Source organism: Rhea pennata, chromosome 4 (genome assembly GCF_028389875.1).
Source record: "Rhea pennata isolate bPtePen1 chromosome 4, bPtePen1.pri, whole genome shotgun sequence".
In the NCBI taxonomy this organism is placed as follows: Eukaryota; Metazoa; Chordata; class Aves; order Rheiformes; family Rheidae; genus Rhea; species Rhea pennata.
Genome location: NC_084666.1, coordinates 76,231,048 through 76,255,515, shown reverse-complemented (window position 1 = coordinate 76,255,515; position 24,468 = coordinate 76,231,048). Strand labels below are relative to the sequence as shown.

General features: G+C 43.4%; 1 protein-coding gene across 1 annotated transcript; it reads right to left on the bottom strand.

The window, feature by feature from the left end:
* Positions 1-2,063: 2,063 nt before the first annotated feature.
* Positions 2,064-23,208, bottom strand: PPM1K (protein phosphatase, Mg2+/Mn2+ dependent 1K). Its single transcript, XM_062574353.1, has 7 exons — positions 23,095-23,208; positions 18,975-19,502; positions 17,920-18,020; positions 10,072-10,237; positions 9,434-9,578; positions 8,219-8,353; positions 2,064-7,626 (listed from the first exon to the last, which is right to left on the bottom strand). The coding sequence occupies exons 2-7, from the start codon at positions 19,412-19,414 to the stop codon at positions 7,495-7,497; spliced, it is 1,119 nt and encodes a 372-aa protein (XP_062430337.1). The 5' UTR covers positions 19,415-19,502; positions 23,095-23,208; the 3' UTR covers positions 2,064-7,494.
* Positions 23,209-24,468: the final 1,260 nt, after the last annotated feature.

Here is a 24,468-nt window from a genome sequence, read left to right as displayed (position 1 = left end):
GTATCAGCAGAGCTCAGCCTACGCTGAGCAGCCACAGTAAAGGGCCTGGCCTTCAAAGGAGTCCGCTAGGCTTGTTTGCTGGTGACTCTCAGCAGGTCTGCAGGGGAGGAGGATTTTATGGACTGGAAAAATGCAGCTTTTCATTCCGTGAAAGGGCCAGAGCCCCATGTGTTCTTACCAGGTTTCTAGCCAGTTTGCTCCGACCAAGTTTTCTTTAATCGCCGTTTGTGATGACTTCAGCAGTTCAGAAAGATGGGGTTAGGAGGCCGCTTTCTAGGCTCAAAGCGTTTTGTGCTCTACACTGCTGGGAAAAAACGTGTCTTTCTAAAGAGTCTGTAGCAGCTGAACAGACGCCTGGCTCGTGTCAGTGCACAGCACTGATTCACTGCTGGCCTCAGAGCTGTAGAGAGGAGGAGGATGGAAATAAGCACGGAAACGGCGCTGAGATATTCAAAGCCAAATCATGCCCTCACTTCCTCAGGGAATTTCATGACACTGTGCCGAGCTCAAGTCTGGCACGTGGCATTTGGAAGAAGCGAGGCCAAACCTTTGACACGGCCCCTGATGAGCCCCCCACCCCGAGCGCAATCACACGTGCTCGGGGCTTGCCACAGCCCCGGGCGCGCTGCCGCCGCTGAGGCCCTTCGTGCTGAAGGGGAAGGCAGCCGGCAGGAAATGCCGTGGAATTTTTCCCGGTGTGGATCCGTATGAAAAGCTGTGAAGCCATTACCACATGGAGACTGGTTAAAGAAAGGAGGGGAAGGGGAAAAGCAGGCTGTGCAAGAGACAGCGGCAGCTAAAATCCAGCCAATCCCCGGTGCTGGGGCTGAGGAAGCCTGCGAGCACCCTTCAAGGTGCAGTGGTTCCCTGGGGCAAGGACAGTCCCTCTCCCTCCACGGGGCTGTGCTGGGTGCAGCTGCAGAAATGAGCTGCGTGCTGAGCAAGAGGAAACCCGAGCTCCCAGCGAGCGTGCGCTCCCAATCTAAACACTGACGCGCGGTTTCTGTGTCGTGCGCGCACGCAGAGCTAGGCTCTCGCCCAACCGCAGCGAGGGGCGCCGCTGGAGCGCTGCCGCTCTCCTCCTCCTCTCCCCGGGGCATAAATTAACCGGCCGGTCACAGGGACGCTCATTAAAGGACAAATGCTCCGATTACAGGGTAACCCGGCAGCCATTTCCCGACTACCGCGAAAGGGCGGCCGTGGGGAAAGGGCAAAGCCGTCCTGCGGGTTTCTCGGCACCCTGAGCTCAGAAAACACACCCACCTGAGCGCGGCCTACTGCAGCCTTATCACGCCGTGATAGGTACGCGTACTTCTAAGAGGTGATCAGCTGCTAGCTGAGATGAGAAGTGGGACGGCATCAAATAAAGGAAAAGACTCGCTTTAGTCGTAAAACGGAGGGCTGATGCTCGGTTGCAGGAAACTGCTGTGGCTTTGCTGAAGTCGAGGCTTCTTCCTCAAAGGGAGAATAAAGGAAGGGTTCAGTTCAGTTGTAAAAGCTGTTTTAACTAAAAATAATAGTGATCACAGGGTTACTTGAATTTGAGTTACAATCCTCCGCTGGGGTATTTTCTTTTTCTTGTAAGATCATTGGAAAGTCCTGAACCTAGGGAGAAGCCAAAATACATCCTTCTACCAAGAAGACCCAATTTCTCTCTTTCCACTGTCTCATAGGATGAAATCAGCTGTTTGTGACAACCATATACGGTGTTTTTCTGCTTTGCTGAAGAATTTAAGACAGATTTTTCTTAGAGGAGGTTCTCATTTCTTGGTATTGTAATAAATCAAAATATAAAAGAAGACAAAAACAGCAAGTCAGACAGAACAAGTGGCCCTGATGCCAAAGCCCATGCGTGCTGACTGAGCACAGAGATAGGTACTTTGCACAGGCTATCACTCTGTGAATACCTTTGTAAGTTAAGCCTTGGTTATCAAAAGCCTTTTTATGGCAGAGCCTATGGCCTGGAGCCAACAGGGCACTCGGGACAGATCTTGGGAAACAAACTGTTCTGGTGATTTGAGATTAGGTAGGAGAAGAAAAACAGATTTGCAGTGACACAAGTCTGGAAGCCAAATCTTTATTAAAAGATCTTTTAAACATTCTAGCACAGCCTTATCTGCTCCACTGTAGATTTCAGACCATGAAGACAAACAAACATAAAAAAAAAAAAAAAGCAAAATGGATACTTCTATGAAATTAAGAAGTAGATGAATTATGAACATTGATTATACCAAACATAAATGTGAAACCACAGAAATTCCACCTAGTCCAAGGCAAACTATGTAACGAATGTACACAGTTGCATTTCAGTCTGTATAGAGTTTCACCATGCGGAGCTGCCCGATATCCTGGGTAAAGAGGAAAACCCCACTGGGTATCTCTGCATTGAGAACTGCAGCTTCAGAACCAGGAGAGTTGCAATATGATACATTTGGCTTGTTCGGTAAGTGACTAATGGACCTAGCAGTTCCCAAATGGTTTTATTTAACAAGAATTAACATTAAAGTCATTTTCACTGGTGTCTGTTGTTTCCTGCTTCTCCTTCAGCTAGAAACCCCAAGGCCTTGGACCACAGCCCACCTGCATGCTGAGATAGAAAGGGTGATGTGATACCCTGCTCCTGCAGAAGTCAGTGCAAGCCCTGGGGTGAGTCTAAGCTCCTACCAATTTTCATTTCCATGTACACATGTAACAAGCAGTAATATTGCTGCTTTCCCCCTTCTCAGCCCCTCTTCTCAACCACAGACTGTGCTCCGTGATTATTCACAGGGGCTGAGATTTTCAGACCAAAAGGGACTGATAGGATGCTGTATAAAACCAATAACCCCTCACCCTCCTTCCAGTATTTTGGCCTGTGGTGGTACGCCCTCCTGAGAGACAACCTCTCTAAACTCAAAGCTGCAGAGTTTCTACCACATTCCCTCTACAGTGCCCGAAACCCTCCTTTCCCAAAGGAGGGAGAAGACAAGCTGGAACTCCATTTACAATCTCAGCACCTCTCTCAGTAAACCCCTCAGAAATATGAGGCCATCTATCCCTTCCAGATCTTCATAACTAGCTGGACAACATTTTTTTGCCTTTCTGAGCCCCCAGGCAACACTCCTGCAGTGCCTGTAATGAGAGATGCCACTGCTCCAGGGGGGAGTGAGTGTTCAGGAAAGAAAATATTTCTCATCAGATCTGATGGAGTTCAGAAGCTAGGCCTAAAAGGGTAGGAAAAAGCAAACACTTACTACTGTTTGCTCCATAGGTCACCCTTAACATTCAGGTTGGTCTGTAATTAAAAAAAAATGTATTATTTTCATTGATACAACAGATGCACATGAAGGACAGGGAGCTGGAGTGTGAACTAAAATTCTATTTAATTTGATGCAAAACTGAAGACATCTATAGTGATGCTGCAACAATAAAACTCCTCTGGTAGGTAACTGTCATTATAAAGACAATTTGCTTTTGTTCCTCAGTTTAAAAGGATCTCTCTGCTAGCCAAGAAAATTTTGCTGGTCCCTGGGGCTTAAAGCTGGTTGCTTGAAGAGCTGCTACAAGCAGCAGGAGGCTTATGGACTAGATTGAAAAAACCTACAAGCACAGCTTCATCACAGCAGTACCTAGCTCTGGCAGAGAAGTGGTTTGCTGGCTAGACACTAGCAAGGCACTGTTAACTTGATTCCCTGGTACCATTACAATAAACGGCTTCCATGTCCCCACCCCAGCATGGCTTTAATCCACTATCTTCATATTCAGTGCACTCAGTATTCAGTGCTATAAACCCACGTCCCACTCAATACTCAAACTTATCTGCAAAGCCTATTCTGGCAACACCAAATCAGTGTCAAAACAACTCCAAAACTGAAATGCAAAGAAAGGAATTTGTTCTAATAGCTCCATCACCGAAGAAAATGTAGGTTTTTCTTGACTCCTTGGAGAAAAATGAGATTTGTCACAGTTGCCATTAAATCCTGGGGTCTTTGCTGAAAAAAGCAGGATTGTGATTCAGAAGGAGGAGAACAGCCCTAGTGACGGAGTGCCTACACAAAATGATATGTTTTCCAAGTAGGCACTCAGGATGTTGCAATGTGCAGCATTAAGTGAGGTATCTACACAAACCGGTGTGCAGGGGCCTCTGTTCTTACAGGTAAGAGGATCGACTGGATTACTGTGCAGTTTAGCAAAGCGCTTCATCTTCAACAGTAGCTATTTACTTCAGAATGAAATGCAAAAGGCTATGGTGGACAGACAGGGAATAAGCTGCACTTGAGAAAAATGTCTTCATAATCCCCTATCAGTTCTTGCTCAGCTTTTGCTCTACTGCAAAAAGGCTTGCATCTGTTATGTAAGTGTATGTACTGCCTAATTTATTTGTGAAGATTAGCTGCTGTACAAAGTGCCCACTCTTTTTCAAATACTAGTAAGCTTTTGGCTTCAATGCAGTCTAGTGGCAAGGAGTTCCTCAGGCAACTTGCAGTGTAGGACAAATTACTTCCTCCCATCCATTTTCAGTTGTTATATTTCAATGTCATTAGATGTCTCTTCATTACAGCATATAATTATGAAGCTGGCCCTGCTTTGAGCCAGAGATTAGACTAACGATATCCAGAAGTCCTTTCTGACCTAAGTTTTTCCGTGATTCTAAAAAGGCATTAACAGGAACCACCAAGATTTACCTAACCATCATCTATTTTGCAAAGCTTTGTCTTACCCCTTCCTCTCAAAATAGAGAGGCTCCTGATGAATCCTTCCTCTGAGAGGATAACCAGTCAGTAAGATCTGAGAAGAAATTAAAAACATCGACAGCTTTCATGCTCTGTAAAATCAGGCTATCCAATAGGGATAAAACAAAATGCCCCCCAAAAAGGGTTAGAAACTCGCCTCATTTCACATAAAAGTCAATGTCTTGAAGCTACTCTAACTCCAGGACATTCCTCAGAGCACCTGCTCCTCATCTGCAAAGTTATTCATTACCTATGGGCTTTAATAGCATGTGTTCAGTTTGGCAAGTATCCAGCACTGCTCAAATGCACATGCTTAAAAAGCGATATGTGCTCATCAGGAACGGCCCCAGTGCCCAGACCTATCTGTCTTGATAGATGGCTAGCCGGGTAAGCAGAAACGAGCAGCATTTGGAAGGAAATAGCATCGCTGGAGTTTGTCCAGATCCTGACACCCACTCATGGCTGCTTGACATTTGATAGCAAATCCACCCCCACAGCAACTCCCTTTCCAGCGCTTGACTGCAACTCCTCGTGGCCAGAGCAGGACGGGTGCCTGCCATGGTTAACCCTCTCCTAGGAGCTATTGGGTTTGATGTTTTAGCAAGGTGCTTTTTTCTGGAGAAGAAAGGCTATCAGCTATTCACACTGCAGCACAAAGCAGCTCTCCAAACCTCTGTTAAGTGCTACTTCTCCTCAAGTGCTCAGGAGAAGCTGTATTTTGCCACTTCTGCTACAAATGACTTGTGGGAATCTTCAAACTTTTACTGCAGGCTAAGAATCTGCTTTGGCTGATAACAGCTGAAAGTGCCCTTTTGCCTCAACAGAGCAAGGCCAAGCCTGAGGATCATGACAAACATTCTGGCTTCAGGTGAAGACTGAACCCAAACCCAGAAAAACTGGGGGGAGAGAAGAGATCACAACTGTAAACCAGTGATATGCTCATTACGGAGGACTGGATAATAGCATCAGGTACGATAGAGATCTACAAATACTGTTTCCCAGACTCTTCATACTTATAAACCCAATATATACATTATATATACATATAATACACCAAGTGATGGGACAAAACCAGCATACTCTCTCCACACAAAGTACTTACTGCTGTCAGTACAACACTGTGCTCTGTGGGGTGCTCCCAGGCCTTCAGAGGGAAAGAAAACGTGGAATGATTGCATAAGGTGTTAACTCTGGGCATGGAAGGGGCTAAAGAAACAAAGATACACGTACTTCTTGCTGGAAAATGAGAATCAGACCAGGCATCTCAGAAATATTTCTCCTTATTGTAAGGTGACTTTGTGTCATTTCATTTATTTTTTGGTTTGTTTTTATAATTGTCCTGGTGGAAACTTCCACAGAATGAAAAATACTGTTGCAAATCAGAGAAGAGCCCTATTTTTCTCCACTCATGTCTCCTTACAACAGGGTAACTCACAGGCCAAGGGAGCTGATTTGGAGTGGAGGAAGAACAAGGTCCAAAAGAGGCATGCTGGCACAGATCTCCAGCTGCAGCCAACACACCAACGCATCACCTTGTGGTCCCTCTCACAGCAGCAGTCTGAGCTGGCTCAGAGCTCTGGACTCTCATGCCTCACTGGACGCAGATTCCCTCCAAAAAGGGAAGAGGAAATGGACATTCTTTCTTTAAATACAAAACTATACTTTTGCTGGCTGAGTATCTGGCATTTATGAGCACCACCCAAAGCTTACAAAAATTAAGTTATGTTAGTATAATTCTCTCTCCCTAGGTTGCTTGCTTTGTGCGTTTTACAGCTTCCTGTATGAGGATACACAGGAGACAACGACAAACTAAAAATCTTCAGTGGAGGGCAGGAGAATCCTCATATATTTATGAAGAAATAAACTTTCCTCTCTTATACGTCCAAAGAATCTTCATTAGAAAATTCTTTGAAGTTAGTAGAAAGAAAAGGAAATTCAAGTTGACAGAGTCTCTGGATTTCAAAAATGTGCAGCTTTTTCCCTCCTGTGTGTTCCTGTCAAGCACTGGCACACCAAAGAGAACAGTGCAAGAGGGCTGCTTCGTGGTCCACAGAGACTGCACAGGCTTCAGATGAAATGGAGATGTTCCCTTCCCACAGTGCGCGGCTCCAGCCTGCTCCTTGGAGCCAGAGGATCATAAATCACAGTGGTGAGAGCATAAAGCCCTGCAAAACAGCACTCTCTTATGAAAAACGTCAGCTATGCCCATCGGCGTCAGGACTGAAGCGCAGGCTACTTACTTCTTGAAACTTCCCCCTTACTTTTCACCCGCTTCCCTTGAAGCGCAGAGGAGTTTTGGGTGGCTGTATAGCAGAAGACAAGAAACCCATCTTTCGTCTCCCTATAAAAACTGTGCGTTTGTTCCCCTGAGTACTGTACAAAGAAGCTGGCAGATGGCTCAGAGTCTCAGACTTTCACAGCTGCTAAATAACTAAGGGTCCTAGGTAATACGAGTTGATACGAAACTAATGTGCAACACCTGCAGCCTAGGATGAAAGTCCAGAACCCTGTCTACATGAACAAAGTGGTGTGAAGAGCTGCTGGGACCAGAAACATGAAGACATAGCTGCCTCAATGCTGATTCGAATAAATAAGTGATAAAACACAATCAGCCGTAAGCAATAAGGGGGCATTGCCCACCAAGGGAGCAGTGGCATCTTCTACAATTCTGAGAAGAGAAGAGATGGACGAAACAGTGAGTCAACCTATGAACAGACAGATGTGTTCTCCTGTAGCACTCTGCATCCAGATTATTGCAGGCAAAGATAGTTGTGGCAGGTCATCACGCCCATCTCCCGCTGGAGGCAAAGCTGCGGCTGAAGGAGATGTTGATCTCGCCGTTTTTGTATTTACCCCATGCTCCAAATGGCACTATGACAATGGTGCTGTTGTCCTCAGTGCCATATTGTATTGCCTGAGAGGAGAAACAAATCATCATCACCCCGTGGTTTCCCTGAAAGGGCTCCACATGGGACAGCATGCCACAAGGCCCTACACTTCCTTGCCTCCTTTCAGCTCTGGCATGGCAGGTTCCTGTATGCCCTAGAACTTTCATATGATACCCCACTGTGAGAAACCGATCACTTCCATCTGTGCTGATGACATATTCAGCACCGGAATAAACTGCAGTTGCAGTCCCCACACGGTTCAGTGGACTGTAACCTAAGTATATAAACTGAAACGATGTCCTTTTGCAAGAATGTGGCAAGGTCCAGGGAAAGGAAAGGAGAAACAGTTGGAGCGGTGACCATCTCAGGCACTACAGTTAAGTCCACTGTTCAACCTGTCATTATGCAAGTTTTTTGTTCAAAAACGTCAAAACAACAAACACACGGACAATAAACTAGTGTTTCTTAATGGCTTGACTTGCTGCTCTTACCCATACCATATGCTGAAACGGACCTGTGAGAGCACACTCAACAGACGGGCAGTCTAAGCTCCCATTCAACTGCATTACCCTTGCAGGAGCAGCGGCGCTTTGGTGCCACAGGAAGCCACGGCATTACCTGCTCAGTAACAACATGGGCCGCTTCAGCCGGATCATGGCATTGGTTAATGAAGTCGCAGATCTCCTGGCTGTTCACCATGAAGTTAATACCATCTGTAGTAAGGACCAAGAAGCTGTCATCTGCATGGTGCAACTGCAACAAAGGCAATGCAGTGTGGGTAACAATTAACAGAGCCCTGCAAGGTAGAACGTCTTTGATTTTTTCCCTGTGTTGTAAAGCACTTTTTCTGGGGTTGCTGTATGTCCTTCTGCTTTCTGCACAAGGATTAATGAGGACCCCCAAAGCCCCCAGTAGCCCAGGGCTGCCCTTTGAATTCTCCAGCACGTACATCAGACATAGACCTTGTTACATGTGGTGGAGGAAAACATCTTAAATGGCTTTCAGTTCTAGAAAATAACCCTCTGAATATTCTCAGCCTAGACCCATGCATTACCAAGTAAATGAAAGGTTTCTTTAAAATTAGGATTTCAAGGCAGACATGTTATCACTGTGGTCATCTCGCTGAACTCCTCTGGCCTAGTGGACAGTGTTCTGTGTTTGGTTAGTACCAACCAAATGTACGTTCCCTGGGTACTAGGATGCATTGATTATGGGGGAAAAATACAGAGTAGAATATGAACTGAGACGGGCGCTTTGTTTTTCATAAGGGTAGGAGCAATCATGAAGGCAACTGTGCTGAATACATTTTGGGTGGTTACTTTGTTTTCTGAACAACTGCGGAGTCACAGTAAGATGCATGCAGCTGCTGTTTCCTCCTCCCATCCCCCCAACTGTGCTTCCCAATCTCTACCTATACTACTTTTTAAAATGATTTAGCCCAACCGTATCGCACCTAGCTTTGAGCAATGATTTTACATCAGCATAAACTTCAAAATTTCTTTCTTTGACCATAAGCCCCAAACAGATTTTATATCTCATTAACGGCTATCACGTATTATCTTCCTTTCCTCATACATGATAGCATGATAAAGTGGACATAAAAGTTAACTTGGCTGAATTTATTATCAGGGCCAGATTTCCTTCTGTCCTATTAGTGTCAGCCTGAAAGGACTTTAGAATTAGTCTCTGGTTACTTTACCGCAAGTAAAAAAATCAAAGCTTGGCCATCAGGTTCCAACTGGGCACATGCTGTGTGGATACCACCTGCATCAGATACCCGTGCTGCCCCTTAATCCGAATGTTGCTGTTCCTGTTAATCAGGCCTTCTTTTACCTGAACCCTTTTTGTTTCTGGCTGGGCTATCACACCACTGTTTTTAAGATCCAAATCTCCTATGCTCCGTGTCATTGCAAGTCTACCATTCACATGTGGTTGTCCCAAACTGTTCCAGGCAACGAAGCCACCGCACTTCCTAATCCTGTCCAGAGGAAAGAGAGAAAGCAAGTATGAATTAGTGATTCCAACCACCATCTCTAGCTATCTGCGGAGGTGGAATGGGGTACGGAGGACCTAAACTGAGAGACTGAGAGTTGACTTTTGCTGTCTGACGTGCTCCATGGAAGGGATGTGGTTTTGCAGGCTAAGCCCCAACCTGGCAATCATAGTACATGACTTCAAATCTTGGCTCAAACTTGGTAGTTTTGGACAAATCCTTGAACCCAGTCCTAACTACGCAGATCTAACTGCCATGACAGTTTATGCTCGTGCATTATTTTCCAGATCTTCAGTTTTCTGAACTGACATAAATAACTAATCGGAGCTGTCCCACATTTGCTAACTCAGATGCCAATTCCAGAGATTATGTTCAACTCTGCTTTTTTCCAGGCCCAACCCCGCTGCAAGAGAAAAAAAAAAAACACAGCCTGACCAAGGCCAGTCCCAGGGAAGCGACAAAATCAGCAGACAGGTACCTCTCCTTCTCCTCCTTCCTTTCTGGAGTATGGTCAATGGTGAGTTTCATGGCTTTTCCCTTTCGACACAGCAGTGCACGACTGTCTCCCACACTTGCCACAACCAGCTCAATACCATCCCGGAGCAGGGCCACTGTTGCAGTGGTCCCAGCATTCATCAGAGTTGCTACAAACATCATACCAGAGAGAGAGAGGTTTTAACGCTGCCCAGAAGCATAGCACCACGTGTAACAGAGCAACAGTTTCAACTGACAAAGACAACCTGTGCTCTATGTTACTAGTAAATAAATGCTTTAAAGTTTAAACTAAAGCTATATTTAAGAAGTACAGCAAACAAACATGCATGTAGGACTAGAGGAGAGAGAGGGAGTGGAAAGGGCAAGTATTTCTGTGCAACAACATGGCTCCATGCAAAAAGGGCAAGTGAAATAAAAGTACTATCCGAGTAAGATAGTTTCCTTTCAGATTGTACCGAATATATTTTCTGTTCCAATAGTGATATCATTCTTACGCCTGGGCACAGTGACTGCAGGTCTAGCCCACCACAAAGCTGATGGATCTTCCCTTCTGCTTGGACGTGAAGTAGGCAATTCAGTAATGCTAATTGTAGCTGCATGTAGTTTCTCTAGATGAGAAACTCTCCTTCCCCTGTTGCTATGTGACCTATTACAGTCTCCCTTCATCTCCCTCAGCCTTGCCAAAACACGAAGGGTTCAGCCAGTAGATACAGGCTTTTTTCAGAAGGGGACTCTGTTCTCTTCAAACCCTTTCAATCTGCTGGAGGTCACAGTCTGGAGGTGAAGATGGATCCTGGCAATGGTCCTCTGCGCAATCCTCCCTGGGCACTGGTAGGATCCCTTGAAATGGATATAAGTTCACTGCCTAAAGGGCAAGACCGACTCCAAGCTGCTGTAGCCTTCTCTTGCAAGGCAGAGGAGTGATCTCTAGTAGCTAGCTAACTGTGGTTAGGGTCCTGGTTGGATTAACTAATGCTAATAAATCCAAGACCTTCTGGTTTCAATTTCACTATGACTATAGAAAAAAAAATGGCTTGAAAATGGGAAATATGAATCAGCCTATTTCAAAACAGATCTGCAGTTTTATCTGCAATGAAGGAAAACCAAAAGAATTGCCAGCTTTCTTTTTTCTAAAGGAAGTCACCAGTACTTTCTCTTCATGCAAAATATGCAACTGTGAGCCAGTGAAAGCTGTGTGAAAACTCATATCACCTGCTGATCTGAGCTACTATAGTAAAAAGTTTGGCCAGGAATTCATAGCCAGTGCAAATTCCTCCAAAAGGGCCCTCTATGTATCTCACTGCATTCTACGGTTTTCCAGTAATTGGTATTAAAAGCAAGCCAATTACAGAGAGAGATTTTTGGTTAAGCTACAACTGAGAATCCCCTGTTATGTTCCTATTTTCACGTGAGTAATGGTTAAATATCTTCCCTCCACCTCTTCTCTGGAGCTCAGCTACAACTACGTGCACTCCTACCCGACCAAGGGAGTGTCAGGCTCTCAGCCAGGACCATGCGCCTGAGCCTGAGGAATGCCAGGCACCTCCACCCTGCCAGCAATCTGCATACGTGCAGTGTGTCCTCCTAAAAAATTAACACAGTGAGTGCTCTGAAGATCTTCGTGACTGCTCCCCTAATCCTGTGAGTGCTCAGCACCCTTGGAAAACCAGGCTGGTAGGAAATTCAAGGTGCACAAAACCCTGAAAGTTGCATTGAGCCTTGTTGTAAAGTGAAAGCAGTGAGTTGATGAATCAGAAAAAAACCTCAGAAAACAGTCTAAACTAAGCTTGCATTATTATTTAAAACAGGTATTATTACTGCAATGAAGACCTGATTTAGCTATACACTTAACCAAAATATTGATTGGGAACATCAGCCATCTCCACATCCAATCTTTGAACTACGTTATGGCTGCAGTGCAGACTACAATATACCAAACCATGTAGATGCCGGTAGCTTCTGAGAATTCAGGTAAGCACTGACATCCTATTTCTATTCTGAAGCCAGGACTAGTCTGGTGCACGTTCACTTTGAGGTATGTTATAAAAATAAGACACTAAGAAGTAGCAGTGTGATTAGAAATTTTAGTAGAGCCAGTAAAATACCTGTTTTAGCAAGATAATTAAAAGATGTGAAATGAAAAACCTACATAAAACTACTTTTTTATTTCACAGAAAATACATTTTATTTAGAAATTAAAATTAATATGGAACCGCCACTAGTGTCCCACATCATTCCTTGTTTTTGGAACAACACTGACAAATCAATGCTAGTCTCTTAAAAGGTAAGATCTTTAGTGTTTAATTCATGAATGACCTTAAACATTTGGTCATTCAGGTGAATCTATATCTTTAAAGAGCAAATTCACAAAGCCAAAAGATGCTATCACCATGTCAAGGAATGTTAGCAAAGAACCAGTCACAGTTACTGTGCAGACTATGGTAATGCTTACGGTAACTTGTGCTTTGCAAATGTTTATTAGTTAAACAGTACTGCTTAGAAAAATGAATGCTGCTCATGTTCTCTTCCCTGGATCTAGTTCACGATCTGGGTAGAGGAGCAATATGTATCCAGCTAGACTGAAGGAATTACCTGATTTTTAGCACAGTTCCAAAACATAGGAATGATGATGGGAAAAAATGTCTAATGCTTTACTGTTACTGCTTCTAGATTATTTAATAATATAAAATAAGCTGTATCAGCACATACATTGTTTTAACAATTGAAGAGTTTATTTTCTCTTCCTAACAATATCACTATAAAACTAAGATCTTTCAATAGGTTCTTAACACTCACTGGACAATTTTTACTGCAAGTCATCTCAACTAATGTGACAAAGAGGATGTGGGAACCTTCCAGTAGTCCAGGCTAGGAACCGCCGGACTCCTTCACCTGGGACAAAATTAAGCAGATCTCTCTTTCCACTGAAGCCCAGCATATAGTGTCCAGGGCCTCCAGTTCTAGAGCTGCTGACCAGGTACAGTGTCTGCCACAAATAACATGTACACAGAGGCAAATAGGAAATTCACCCAGGGACTTTGTTCAAGCAAAAAATACCTGCAACACTGGAGATGAAAGAACAAGGGCTGCAGAATAGGAGAAGTATTCACTTTGGGTTTGCTTGCACTGTCTTTTGCAGGTGATATAGTAAGTTCTGGTGAGTTGTGTAGTGTGGCCGCATTTGAGGCTTACACACCTCTTTATCCACAGACAGATCAGCCCTAGTATTTTTCAGGAATTGCCACCCTTCTTGCCTTTTCTTTACAACTGTGTGACAAAACTAGTTTGACTTCAGCCAAAATAAAGGCTACAAAATATTTTTGGGGAGGTAACCACCAACAAAAGAAATATATCAATGCCAGAAGGCCAGCCATCTCTTATCTGGCAAACATGGCACTCTGAAGAGCATTTTCAGTAAATAATATGGCCTGATCTGCTTCTCAAAGTAATTTATATATAAAACAAAAATGGAGGTGGGGTGGGATGGGGGTTCAGAAAAGTGCCAACTAAAATGAGGCCATTTTAAATGCACTGAATGGAAACACATAATTTCATCTGACCCACAGGAAACCTTGCAACATGAACACTCTCATGATACTGTAATCAGTATCTTCTAACTTGATTAGATAGTAACTGGGACCCATGTATAAAAGGCTGTCTTTTTAATGTTGATGGCTTAATGTAATATTATGCATAATTTCTGCAGCTCTCTCTTTTCCTCAGTGTTGCAGGTTAACATATTCAAAGAAAGAATAATCATGTTTTTGAATGGTAACTTTAAAACTTTTTCATTTAATTATATAAAAAAGATCATTGCTATTTGCTCAGCACAGTAAGATTCCAGGAACACCTTTCCTGCATACACAGAAGTACAACTGTTAACACTTGGCTGTGTTTTAATAAGGTGGCTATTCCAGAAGTGAGTGACCAGTGCAATTACAGTTGGATGCACTGAACGTGGAGGTGGGTGGAAAGATGCTCTGTTGTTTTCTCAGAGCACTGGATCGTACCTACAATGAACAGAAGCAGTAGTAGCACCTTGTACGACACATTAGGAGAGGACAGCTGTGTTTCCATCAACAAATGCATTACTTGCAAAACTAGCCTAGTATAATGGGCAGAAGTAGTGTTGAAAGACAACACTTAAGTCTTTTCCTTTTATGTGGAAATGCAGTAGGATGCTGGACTTTTTTTCTCCAAGGCCAATGTGCTCGTATGGCTAAGAACACATTGAGATACGGTCTTGTAAGCCATGTACTCATGTACTACAAGTGTGTAGTGACCACAAAAATGGTTTCCACACATATAGCCTGCAAACATAGGCTTCTTGTCTCTACTTTTATTCCCTTTTACTTAACCACTGCAGCACACACCTATGCTGCTGTCCACTCTGCCAGTGCTCTCTTGTCTTGAGGAGCACAAAGCCCTTTGGCTCCCATACAGTAAAGCACTCCAGATAAAGGCACTTTCGCTGTCTGAAAAATACTGCACAGTGAAGTAGGGTCATGCCATGAACCTGTCACCTTCCGAGACGACAGCAACTGCTGTTGCTGTGAGGACATTTCTTCTAAGCAATGCTCTAGTTTCCACAAGCATATTAATCGCTTGCTTATTTCTGTCCTTATTCAGCCTTTTTGTGTATACATTTTTACTGCTATTGAGAAATACCAGAAAATTCTGTGCACCTGTGTTAATGGTTGCCTCATGGATAACGACGTTTGACATGAGCATCCTTTAGTGTATCCCACACTTAAGTTTAGCAGTGATTTAAAAGTGACTGAATGTATTCAAATGTGTGAAAGTGAATGAAAATGCATTTTTGAAGAGATAGCGAACATCATGCTCAAGGCTTTGGCAGATCTCTGACCTGTTAACAATTAGAAAGGATTTATGTGGAGGACACATTATCCCAGATCTGCTTACAGCATGTTTCTTATGCTTTTCTCTGAAACATCTTGTACAAACCACTGTCAGAGGGCATACTGGAATGGACCACAGGCCAGTACAGCAATCTAGCAGTACTAGTCATCCTGCACACAAGACACAAGGAGCAATATCGGAACATACATCTTTAGCTTTTACTGAAAACTCAAAGAAAGTATTTCTTTATGTATTTTTCAAGTATAGTTTCAAATATTCCATCACAGGGAAGCGACCTTCAAAAGGTGTTGTCCAGGAAGACAGGGCCAGACGCTCTGAGAATGTACACTTCTTAACCTGTTAGGTTTGTGCCATATTATGATTTTTTTTTTTTCTCCTAAACAGTATTATAAACATGATGTTGCCTGGAATACCTTTAATTTTGGCTACTGGGATGTGTCCCAGGAGTCATGCTCCTTCAAACATACAGGCACACACTTTCAAAATTGGGCATATGTTAGAAAAGTGAAGATCTGGAGTCATCATGGACACTCACTGTATCTTTTCCAAACACAGTGAAAGGAGTGGATGCTGGCAGAGCAATCTACCAGAACACAGCTAAGTCACTGGTTTCCACTTGGTCAGCTATTGAAGGGTTTCAAAAGGGAGTCAGTCCTGGGACCCATCCAATGCATCCCAGACACCCAGAGTTCCACCACCACCGTTTTCAAGAAACTTGAGCAACACTCTTGACAGTCACATCTAGAATAGCCACAATTAATCAGAAATTTTGCTGCCAAGCTGAATCTGTTTGGAATTAGGCTTCCAGCCAGCATACATGCAAAGCAACCAACTTTAATGTAACTTTCAAAACAGCAACAACAACAACAAAAGCACCCACACCACAGTCAAAGTCTTGAAAAATTTCAACAGCAGATATGTGAGAAATTCACTTTGTTCACAAATTTGTATTTGTCTTTACATCCTATTACTCCATTCTTTCCTCTATAGCTTGATTTTCAGCTGGGCGACCAGTCAAGAGCACTGGGCATGTTCTCATCCCACAGGTTCCTGTGAGAGCTGCCTAAAACCTACCTAAAGAAGCACTGACTACTTTGCAAAATATGGCTTTTGTGCTTGTTGAATAGTGTCTTTGTTCAATATTTTGTTTGGTCTCAAGGCTTTTTAAGGAAGAGAGTTTGTCCAAGATCTTGTAACTGTGCTGTTAGCTGTTATGTGTATTTGTTGGCATTTGCATTAAGTAAGCAGCCCAGTTATCCAGCTGAATGGTATAATACCCTGTAAGCAGTTCCAAATACTTAGCTTGCTGCAGAACCTGTCTATCAAACATGCTTGTTATCCAGTTCAGTAAGACTCATATACAAAATGCTGTATCAGAAAGTGTTTTCAAAACAGTCAAATAATACATCAAGTACGATTTCCAATTCTGCTTAAGGAACTGCTCTGAAACTTAACAAAGGTCACTTAGATGAGCAAAACCAAGACCTGTCTTGTTAACAAAGGGGAGGCCAAATATAACAAATCTTCATGTTCCTACGAATGAAAGGTCTTGATCCAAGGAAGCACATAAGCCTGAATTCAGATGTTTTCTTGACTCTGAGCTCTCAAGGTGACATTTACAAGCGCACTCTTGGATACACAGCATATCTGCTCTACTGATGTGTCTCAGACTAGCTCAGTTAGAACTGACTCCATAGCTCAAAAAGTGACTCTGGAATTTTTTTAACCATATCATTGTTTTTTTAAAGAATACAGGTGGATTTCAATAGTGAAAAATAAAATGGGAGTGGGGGGGAAGACTTTTAAATCTTTAATTCTGCTTTTTTAAGGGATGCATTTCAAGATCCATGACTTTTTTTTCCTGGTTCCTCAGCCTGCACCAGGTAAGAGAAAAGGTATTCATCGCTCACCATGCTGCAGCAGCCAGGTTCCTGTCCTGCCAGGAGATATTTCCTAGGAGTCTAACCAGGTACATTTGGCAGTTTATTAAGTGCAGGAAACAGTTCTAGTAAATTATTGTTTTCATTCATTGCTTAAGGAAAGTAACTCAAGAATACAGTATAATTTAAGTCCCAAGAGGGCTTGTTGGGTTTGACTTCTTTCTTGGAGGGAAAACTTTTAAAAAATCTGTTCTTCTAAAACAACCTCAGTTGTGTTGCAAACACCTGCACCAACATTGGGACAGTTTAAAGACCAGTGCAGCTGACTCTTAAAATAGTATCTTATTGCTCAGGAAACTCCTGTTACAGAGAAGCAAGATAGTAACCTTTATCACCTCCCCCTTTCCAAAATTACTCTCTCTAAACTCTGGCTGCTGTAACTGGCACTTCAGCTGTGCTTAGTCTCTAGACACATATACAAGAAATTGATTCACAGCCAGGACTAAGGAGGCTAAAAGGGCTGATACCAGCCTTACCAAAGCCAACCTCATTCTCCAGTTGCCTGCCTGCCTTTCCTTCACACTCAGAGCTACTCTTGTAACTCCGCGCAGAAGCAACAGCTATTGTACTAATTTTGCCCTGCATTCCTCAGCTGCAGGAGCTGAGTCAGAAATGGGAGCTTTAGACACTGATCCTTAGCACACAAAGATATCAGCTTTCAAAAAAAAAAAGACTGTGTTAATTTCTCACACAATGCATAAAACATGTAAAGTTATGTATGTTCTGTGCCAACTGAAACTATTCCTTGCTAACTTGACAAACATTCTACTTGACAGAATAAGGTAAATTGAAGGTTATGCTAAACTTCAGATTAATAACTCCCCAACAAATTCTTAGACTTTTCATAGCTTTTTCATTTTAAAAAGGTTAAACATGATTGTTTCATCTGCGTGATCAGAGCAAAAAAGCAAAAATGCTTTTAAGCATTTTTCAGGAAGTCTTAATACAAAACAACTGAACAAATACGAAAAAATATTTCCCCCCACAAGAGCAGAGTATTTTTTACTTACCATCAGCAGTCAGATGAGCATGGCTTTCATATGCTTTGTTTATTTCTAGAAAAGCTTTGTTCAAAACATTTTCCAAGTTTTCCTCCTGAGTAAGAAATTCTCTGGAAAAAAAAATAATTTCTTTCCTGGAAATATTCATCTTAATAAATCTCTTCAATAGAATTATTTCCTCCCTGCATGCGTTGAATCACACTTGATTATGTTAGTGTAATACGATGTCACTAATGATTTGTACTGGAAGCAAACCTTACACTTTTACATATAGATATAATAGCTTATTTTTTTGCATCTGATTTGCAGAGATAAAAGAATATCCTCATAGTGCAATTTCTGCTTGTCCTGTCTAGGCCCAGAGCTGAGCAGTTCCCCAAACAAGGCAATAGATTCACATGGGCTGGGCTACAAAAAAGGAGCTAGCTGCCTTAGCAAAGAACTTGTGCTAGGACTCCATGTTCTGTAAGAACACCAGTACTACCTAATCCTGACTAACTTTCCTATACTCCAGAATGAGGGGAAAAATACTGTAAAAAAAATACTATTAAAAAAAAAAAAAAAAAAGCAACCCCTTCCCCCAAAAGAAGCCTTGACCCCAAACACACAAGAAATGAACCACTTAAAACGGCAGGGTCCAAGCCTTGTTCTATCCTAGAAGCAGGGATTCCTCTTCAAACACCCAGCCACGCGACGTAGCCCCACAGGGAAGTGTCAGCAAGCTGTGCAAGTCACGATCAAAGTGACCTCATCTGACAACAGGCAAGACACACTCTCTCAGTGTTCCCAACCCTTTCCTGGAAGGGGAGGACAATTCCATTTTCCTTTCTTGCCCTTACAGGCTTGCTCCCTGGGGCAAGAACCATACAGGATAATAGGTTCATACCATATCCAGCACAATAGGGACTATTCCAGTCCCGTGTTCCTACTGTCCCGTTGGACTAGATGACAATATAACCTAGCACAACTAGGGACAATCTGTGACCCACAGGTTCCTTTTCAATTCTAAGGAATGAGGTTCTACTGTAATTCAAGTGCCATGCATTTCTGTGATATGCACTTACTTAATGTATTTTTCCATATACTTATCACAGAAGTCAGCTGCTGCTGCCCCACCGTGTCCATCATATACTGCAAAGTATAGAATGTCCTCCGTCAGCTGAGCATAATTAAACCGGTCTTCATTTTCCTTCCGTTTCCCAATATGGCTAGTACAGCCCACATTGGTTAGGCTGACTTTTGGGATTGGCTTCCCATACTTTATGCTTGGTGGAAGGAGAATGGGTTCATCAATGCGATTGTCCCAGATGCCAAAGGTGTCCCATGTGGCAGGTCGCCCGCTCCCATCCGCATCGAAGCGGGAAGCCCGGTGTTCGGAGGTAGAGCTGTAGCCCGCTGCTGTCGGACGCTTCTCGTCTTGCAAGAGGCGGGATGTTAGCAGGGCTCTCCTTCTTACTTGATACCCTCCATTTCTAACCAAATTAATTAAAGCAGCTGTTGACATAACTTGTCTTCACAGAGATTTGTAGGAATAAAAGGTCAGGAATAAAAGATATGGAGCTGCTGGGATGTCTTCAAGAACAATGAAAAAACTGATTAGGAAACAAGAAGCACAGGAAAGGGAATTTTCAGTTACATCATTCAGGAAACATTTTCACAGTCGGAGCCCACTAATCATACACAGCACAGCACTGCCTAGAGGAAGCTGCAGAGCAATTTGTATGACTCACCAAGAAACAATCCTACATAGACCAGCCCACAGTTACTGTTCTGATGAGTACTGCAGATAAATCAAGGCAAGGCATTTCTGCTGACCACTTGCATAATGAATTTTTCAGAGGGCTGTAAGCGAGCACACTTTAGCAGTAATGACTTCGCTCTGTGTCAGCTGAAATGTGAAAACTATACAAGGTAAGGTGGTGAGAATTAGAGAATTATGCATATCTTCAACATACAATTGCTGAAATGTCTACACTCTCACTCCCTGGAGGGAAAAATACATTTGCTAGATTTTAAAGAGTTGACTTCTCAATCTACACACACACACAAAAAAAAAAAAAAAAACCACACACACATGGTATTCAGTTCTGTCGTGTTTCTTTAGGACTTCAGCAATACTTTTCAAAACCTGTAAAGTGAATTGTAATTTTTGAGGCTATGTAAGAATGTCCATTAAGAATGTATCCATGGATGCATACAAACACACACTAACTTCCCAAAATACAGCTCTCATCTGTTTTTATCTGGCCTACAGTTCTTTACTACACAATCCGAAAATGTACATCCTTGGCTACCACAGGCAAGCAAGATCCTCTACCAGTTTCTCAGAGCCCTTCCCTAGTCCAAATAGAGGAAAAACACCAGTTGGCTCTGCATAGAAAAAAAAATGCAGCAATGTTGATTCATCTAGCATGCTGAAAGATTTGTTTATTTTACCATTTGTAGAGCAACGGGCAAGCTGATGAAAGTCAAACATGTGGGGAGGTAATTTGTAGTAAGTCAGTGCTGTAGTATCTGATTAGTTTGAACTAGACCAACAGGTCAGTGTAACTGACTGATTTAAGATACTAAATGAGTGATTTCTCATTTCATTGCCAAATGTTTACTAGTGCTAGGTATTTGCTGGCAATAAAATTACGAGCAAAAGCTGACAGTTACCATATGCCTCAATTACTTATAAAAAGGTATACTTAAATTATATGCTATAATAAAGGGATTAAAATATGCAGGCTCATGGTGAACGACAATAAATAAGAGAGCAGAGTGCTCTGACATAATCCAGAAGCAAAGTGCAACAAATGCACCCTAAGATGCTGTAATTCTTGGCTGGTGATGCTTTGTAGTTAATTGCTAGATCCCAATTACATTTTCATCTGTAGTTTTGAAATAACTGTTAATTTTTAAAATTCCTAGCCAAAAAACCCTGTGCTTGCAAAAACATTCAGTCAAAGGCAGCTTAATGATTAGTTATTTTTATTAGAAAACAGCTGTGAAATGAGCAGCCTGGAGGCCCTTATTAAACTTGTCATTCACAGCTCAAAATACATTGTTTGGGATGTTCCTGTTTAATGCAATTATTAGATGAAGGAAGATTTGTTTACTTAGCATTGGTAGAATATAGCCAACCAGATGAAAGTCAAATACGCTGGGAGTTAATGTTGTTGCACCAGATTAATGGGGTCTAAGCCACCAGCTCACTTAACTAAATGATTTATATTTTAAATGAGTAATTTTCCTTTCATTGCTGGATATCCGCAACATGTTATCATTGTGTCTGTTCCCCCTTTGTTCTTATTTCAGTGTACTTGTAAGCATTCAAAACTGACTTACTTTAATGACTTACTTATTCACTTTTGTTACCCCGGACTCAAAACAACAGCATGTTAACTTCCTTCTGTGAAATACAGCACGATAAAAGTTGCCAATATACAAAACCCACATTTGGGTTCACTTCTGTCAGCTTGAAAGGAGAACATTAAATGTTAGCTATATTTAGCATTCCCTTTATCTACAGCATGAATCAGAAGATTAATCTAAAATCCAGAGCTAATTAATATTTGTTTCCTATCATATTCATCTCTCAAAAGCCCATTGCTTCCAGGCAAGTATAAATACTGACAATGGTTTGGCTTTTTAAGTGTCTGTGCAAGCCAGGAACAGGAGCCCAGCTGGACATACAACAAACAGTCTGTGCCTTCACAACTGATACGTATGCAAACACAAAGCAAGGCTATGCGGGAAAAATAAACCAAAGGTATTGTAAAGGATGGAACTGATGTTAAAGCCAAAGTCCATGAGTCCATTTTTTCCAAAAAAGATGGAAATCTTTTTTGAGATGCTCCATCTGCTCTGTTAATGTGTACACATTTAACTTAAAAAGCTCGTTCTTATAGACAAACACAGAATATATAGTATTTAAAGTAAATGGTTAAACAATAGTTCAAGTTGTACAGTGCCCTTTTTACAGGAGGCTGCCTCACAGCAGATGGAAATTTTCCAGACTGCTCACCAAAAAAGAGAGATACATGCCTCCTGCCCCAGGGGCTTAAACAGGCATTTAAAATTTTGAACATATACATACATACATACATATATATATGCACACCTAACTAAGATAAGTGTGCTTGCCTTACTTGCTTTCCAGACCCCACAGATGTGGTCAGTGCTATATGATGTTTCTGCAGATTATGTTGTTGCAGATTAAAAAGAAAAGTCTGATTAAAACAAGAGCTTAATTTTACCCCTCACCTAAATAATAAACTGCACAGACAGTATGAATTTACTTAAAGAGCCTTCTGCAATACAGATGATCAGTGCTATTCTATGCATACAGAAGATGTGCAGTTATCTTAGGTAGTGTCACTGGAGCCTTTCAGGACAGCTACATATTTAACCAGGACAAGCATCTTTTCTAAATCAAGCACCTCCACAATGAGAGAGGAGTCTTTGCGGCAGCCTTCTCATCTCAGATCCTGCGGAGGGTCATCTGAAGTGGTTAGCAAAGAGAAGTGCAGACAGGTCATAGAATAGCCCTCACTTCACTGAGGGCTTTGGCGCATGAAGGAGCATGGCCTAATGGCTAAAGCCATGGCCTGGGACCAAAGCCTGGATGCTGTTTCCAAGCCAAGAAACAAAAGCAGAAACCTCTCACAGCAGCTTAAGGTAGCGGGAAAAAAAAGAAAAATCTAGAATAAAAACAAGAGTAATATGAAATATTGCTGCAGAACTTAGATTAGGAAAAGCATTTACCTCCCAGAGAGCTAAATGCTCCCCACAGCTTTATTAATTAGGAGGGTGAAAGAGCACAGACAGAGCTCTGCTCTCCTTTAGACTGGACTCAACCGGCCACTTCTACTGCCGGGCTTATAAATAGGCTAGGTGAGCAAACAGCTCGCTCGGAGATGGCTCGTGGCCATGCCAGCTAGGCCATTTTCCCGAATTTCGGTCCCTTTCCCGCAGGGGCACGGTGCGCTGCCCCAGCAGATGCGCCCAGACCGGCGCCCGGCAGCGGCACGGCCACAGGAGCCGGCGGGGCTCAGCCCTCGCGGCGCAGCCCCACGGCTCAAACCTCGTGAGGAGGCGCCGGCCGCGCTCGCCTCCCTCCCCGCCGCGGCCCCGGGCAGCCCCCGCCTCACCCCCGGCGCCAAATGGCGGCGCGGGCGCGGCGCTGCCGCCGGCGCTCACCTCCTTCCGCGCCCACCGTCGCCTCTCGCCCGCAGCCGCGCCCCAGCGCACGGAGAACAATCCGCGAAAAATGCTGCTTTTATTTTTTCTCTCTCTCCTTTTTTTTTTTTTTTTTCTCCCTCCTCCCTCCTTCCCCTTCTCTATTTTTCCCTCCCCGGCCCCCGCCCACCTCGCCCCCGCCGCCGCCGCCGCGGGGCCAATGCGGCGGCGGCGGGGGCCGGCCCGCCCACAGCCCGGCCCCCGCCGGTCCCAATGGCGGCGGCGGAGGCGGGCGAGCCTCCCCCACCGCCCCCGCCGCGCCCCGCCGCGCCCGCCGCGCGCGCGCCCGTTGGAACCGCTGGGCAGCCGCGCCAACGGCCGTAACGGCCGTAACGGCCCAACGCGCTGCCGCGCGCCGAGGCGGGCTTTTACACCGCACCGCTCCGGAGAAGACCCCGTTTTATTTATGTATTTATTTTTCCTTTGAGGAAAAAAAAAAAAGAGAGAAAGGAAGAAAGAAAAAGAAAAGCCCCTGCAACTGCATTCTCAGGCGTTGGGATTATACGTCTGCGGTGACTCTCTGCTAGCAGGTGCTTTTCCAGGGCAGCTGTTTCTATGAAAAAATAAAAAAATAAAATAAAATAAAATAAACAAGCACCCCTGACTCCTTCTCCATTGACACGTGTCCAAATTGCAGTTTAATGAGATCATTCAGGCGGCATTGTGCCACACACACACACACTCACACGCTCACTCTTTGACCTGGGACAAAAATCTGATTACTCTCATTACCAAAGCTGTGTGAAGCATGCCCTCCCCTTGACCTCCTGCTGGGAGACAACAGTCCGTGGAAATGGAAATGGAAATGGAAACACGGTTGTTGGGGGGGAAGGGAAGCATGATCCATCCTAATTCCTGCAGCTGCTTTAAAAGGGCAGTATCAAGTTTCTCCCAGATGTCATGATACAGGGACCATTCCCCCTTTTCCCCCCCCCTTTTTTTTTTAATTTCAAAATCACTAGGCATGCACAAATACTATCCTCAAAATCTTCTCCTTGTGCTTGACTTTGACATTACCAAATTCAGTAGGTCTAAAAAGCCCTTTAAAATGCTATTCCGGCTGTGTAGGTTTGCAGAACGATTTTGGTTTCGCAACTTGAGATATCCCAAAGGCATCAGTATTTTAGAAAAACAATTTCTTTTAAGGTCTGGCTGGGCAGTTCTAAAAACTTGGCCCTATGTATGTGTATTCAATGGTATTATTAGATGCTTGCCTCACTCTTTCAAAGCTGCCCTTAATGCTTATCACCCCCTCTGCTATGTCGCCTTCAGCATGGTCCGAACAAAGCTTGATGCCAGTCGTCTCGTTTCCGTATTCAGGAGACGCCGGCTGTG

Coding starts and splice junctions, on each gene's coding strand:
- PPM1K (XM_062574353.1), bottom strand. CDS start 19,414: ATGTCAACAGCTGCTTTAATTAATTTGGTTAGAAATGGAGGGTATCAA. Junction 9,579..10,071: donor AGGAAGGAGGAGAAGGAGAG/GTACCTGTCTGC, acceptor TCCTCTGGACAG/GATTAGGAAGTGCGGTGGCT. Junction 8,354..9,433: donor CAGAAACAAAAAGGGTTCAG/GTAAAAGAAGGC, acceptor CCTTTGTTGCAG/TTGCACCATGCAGATGACAG.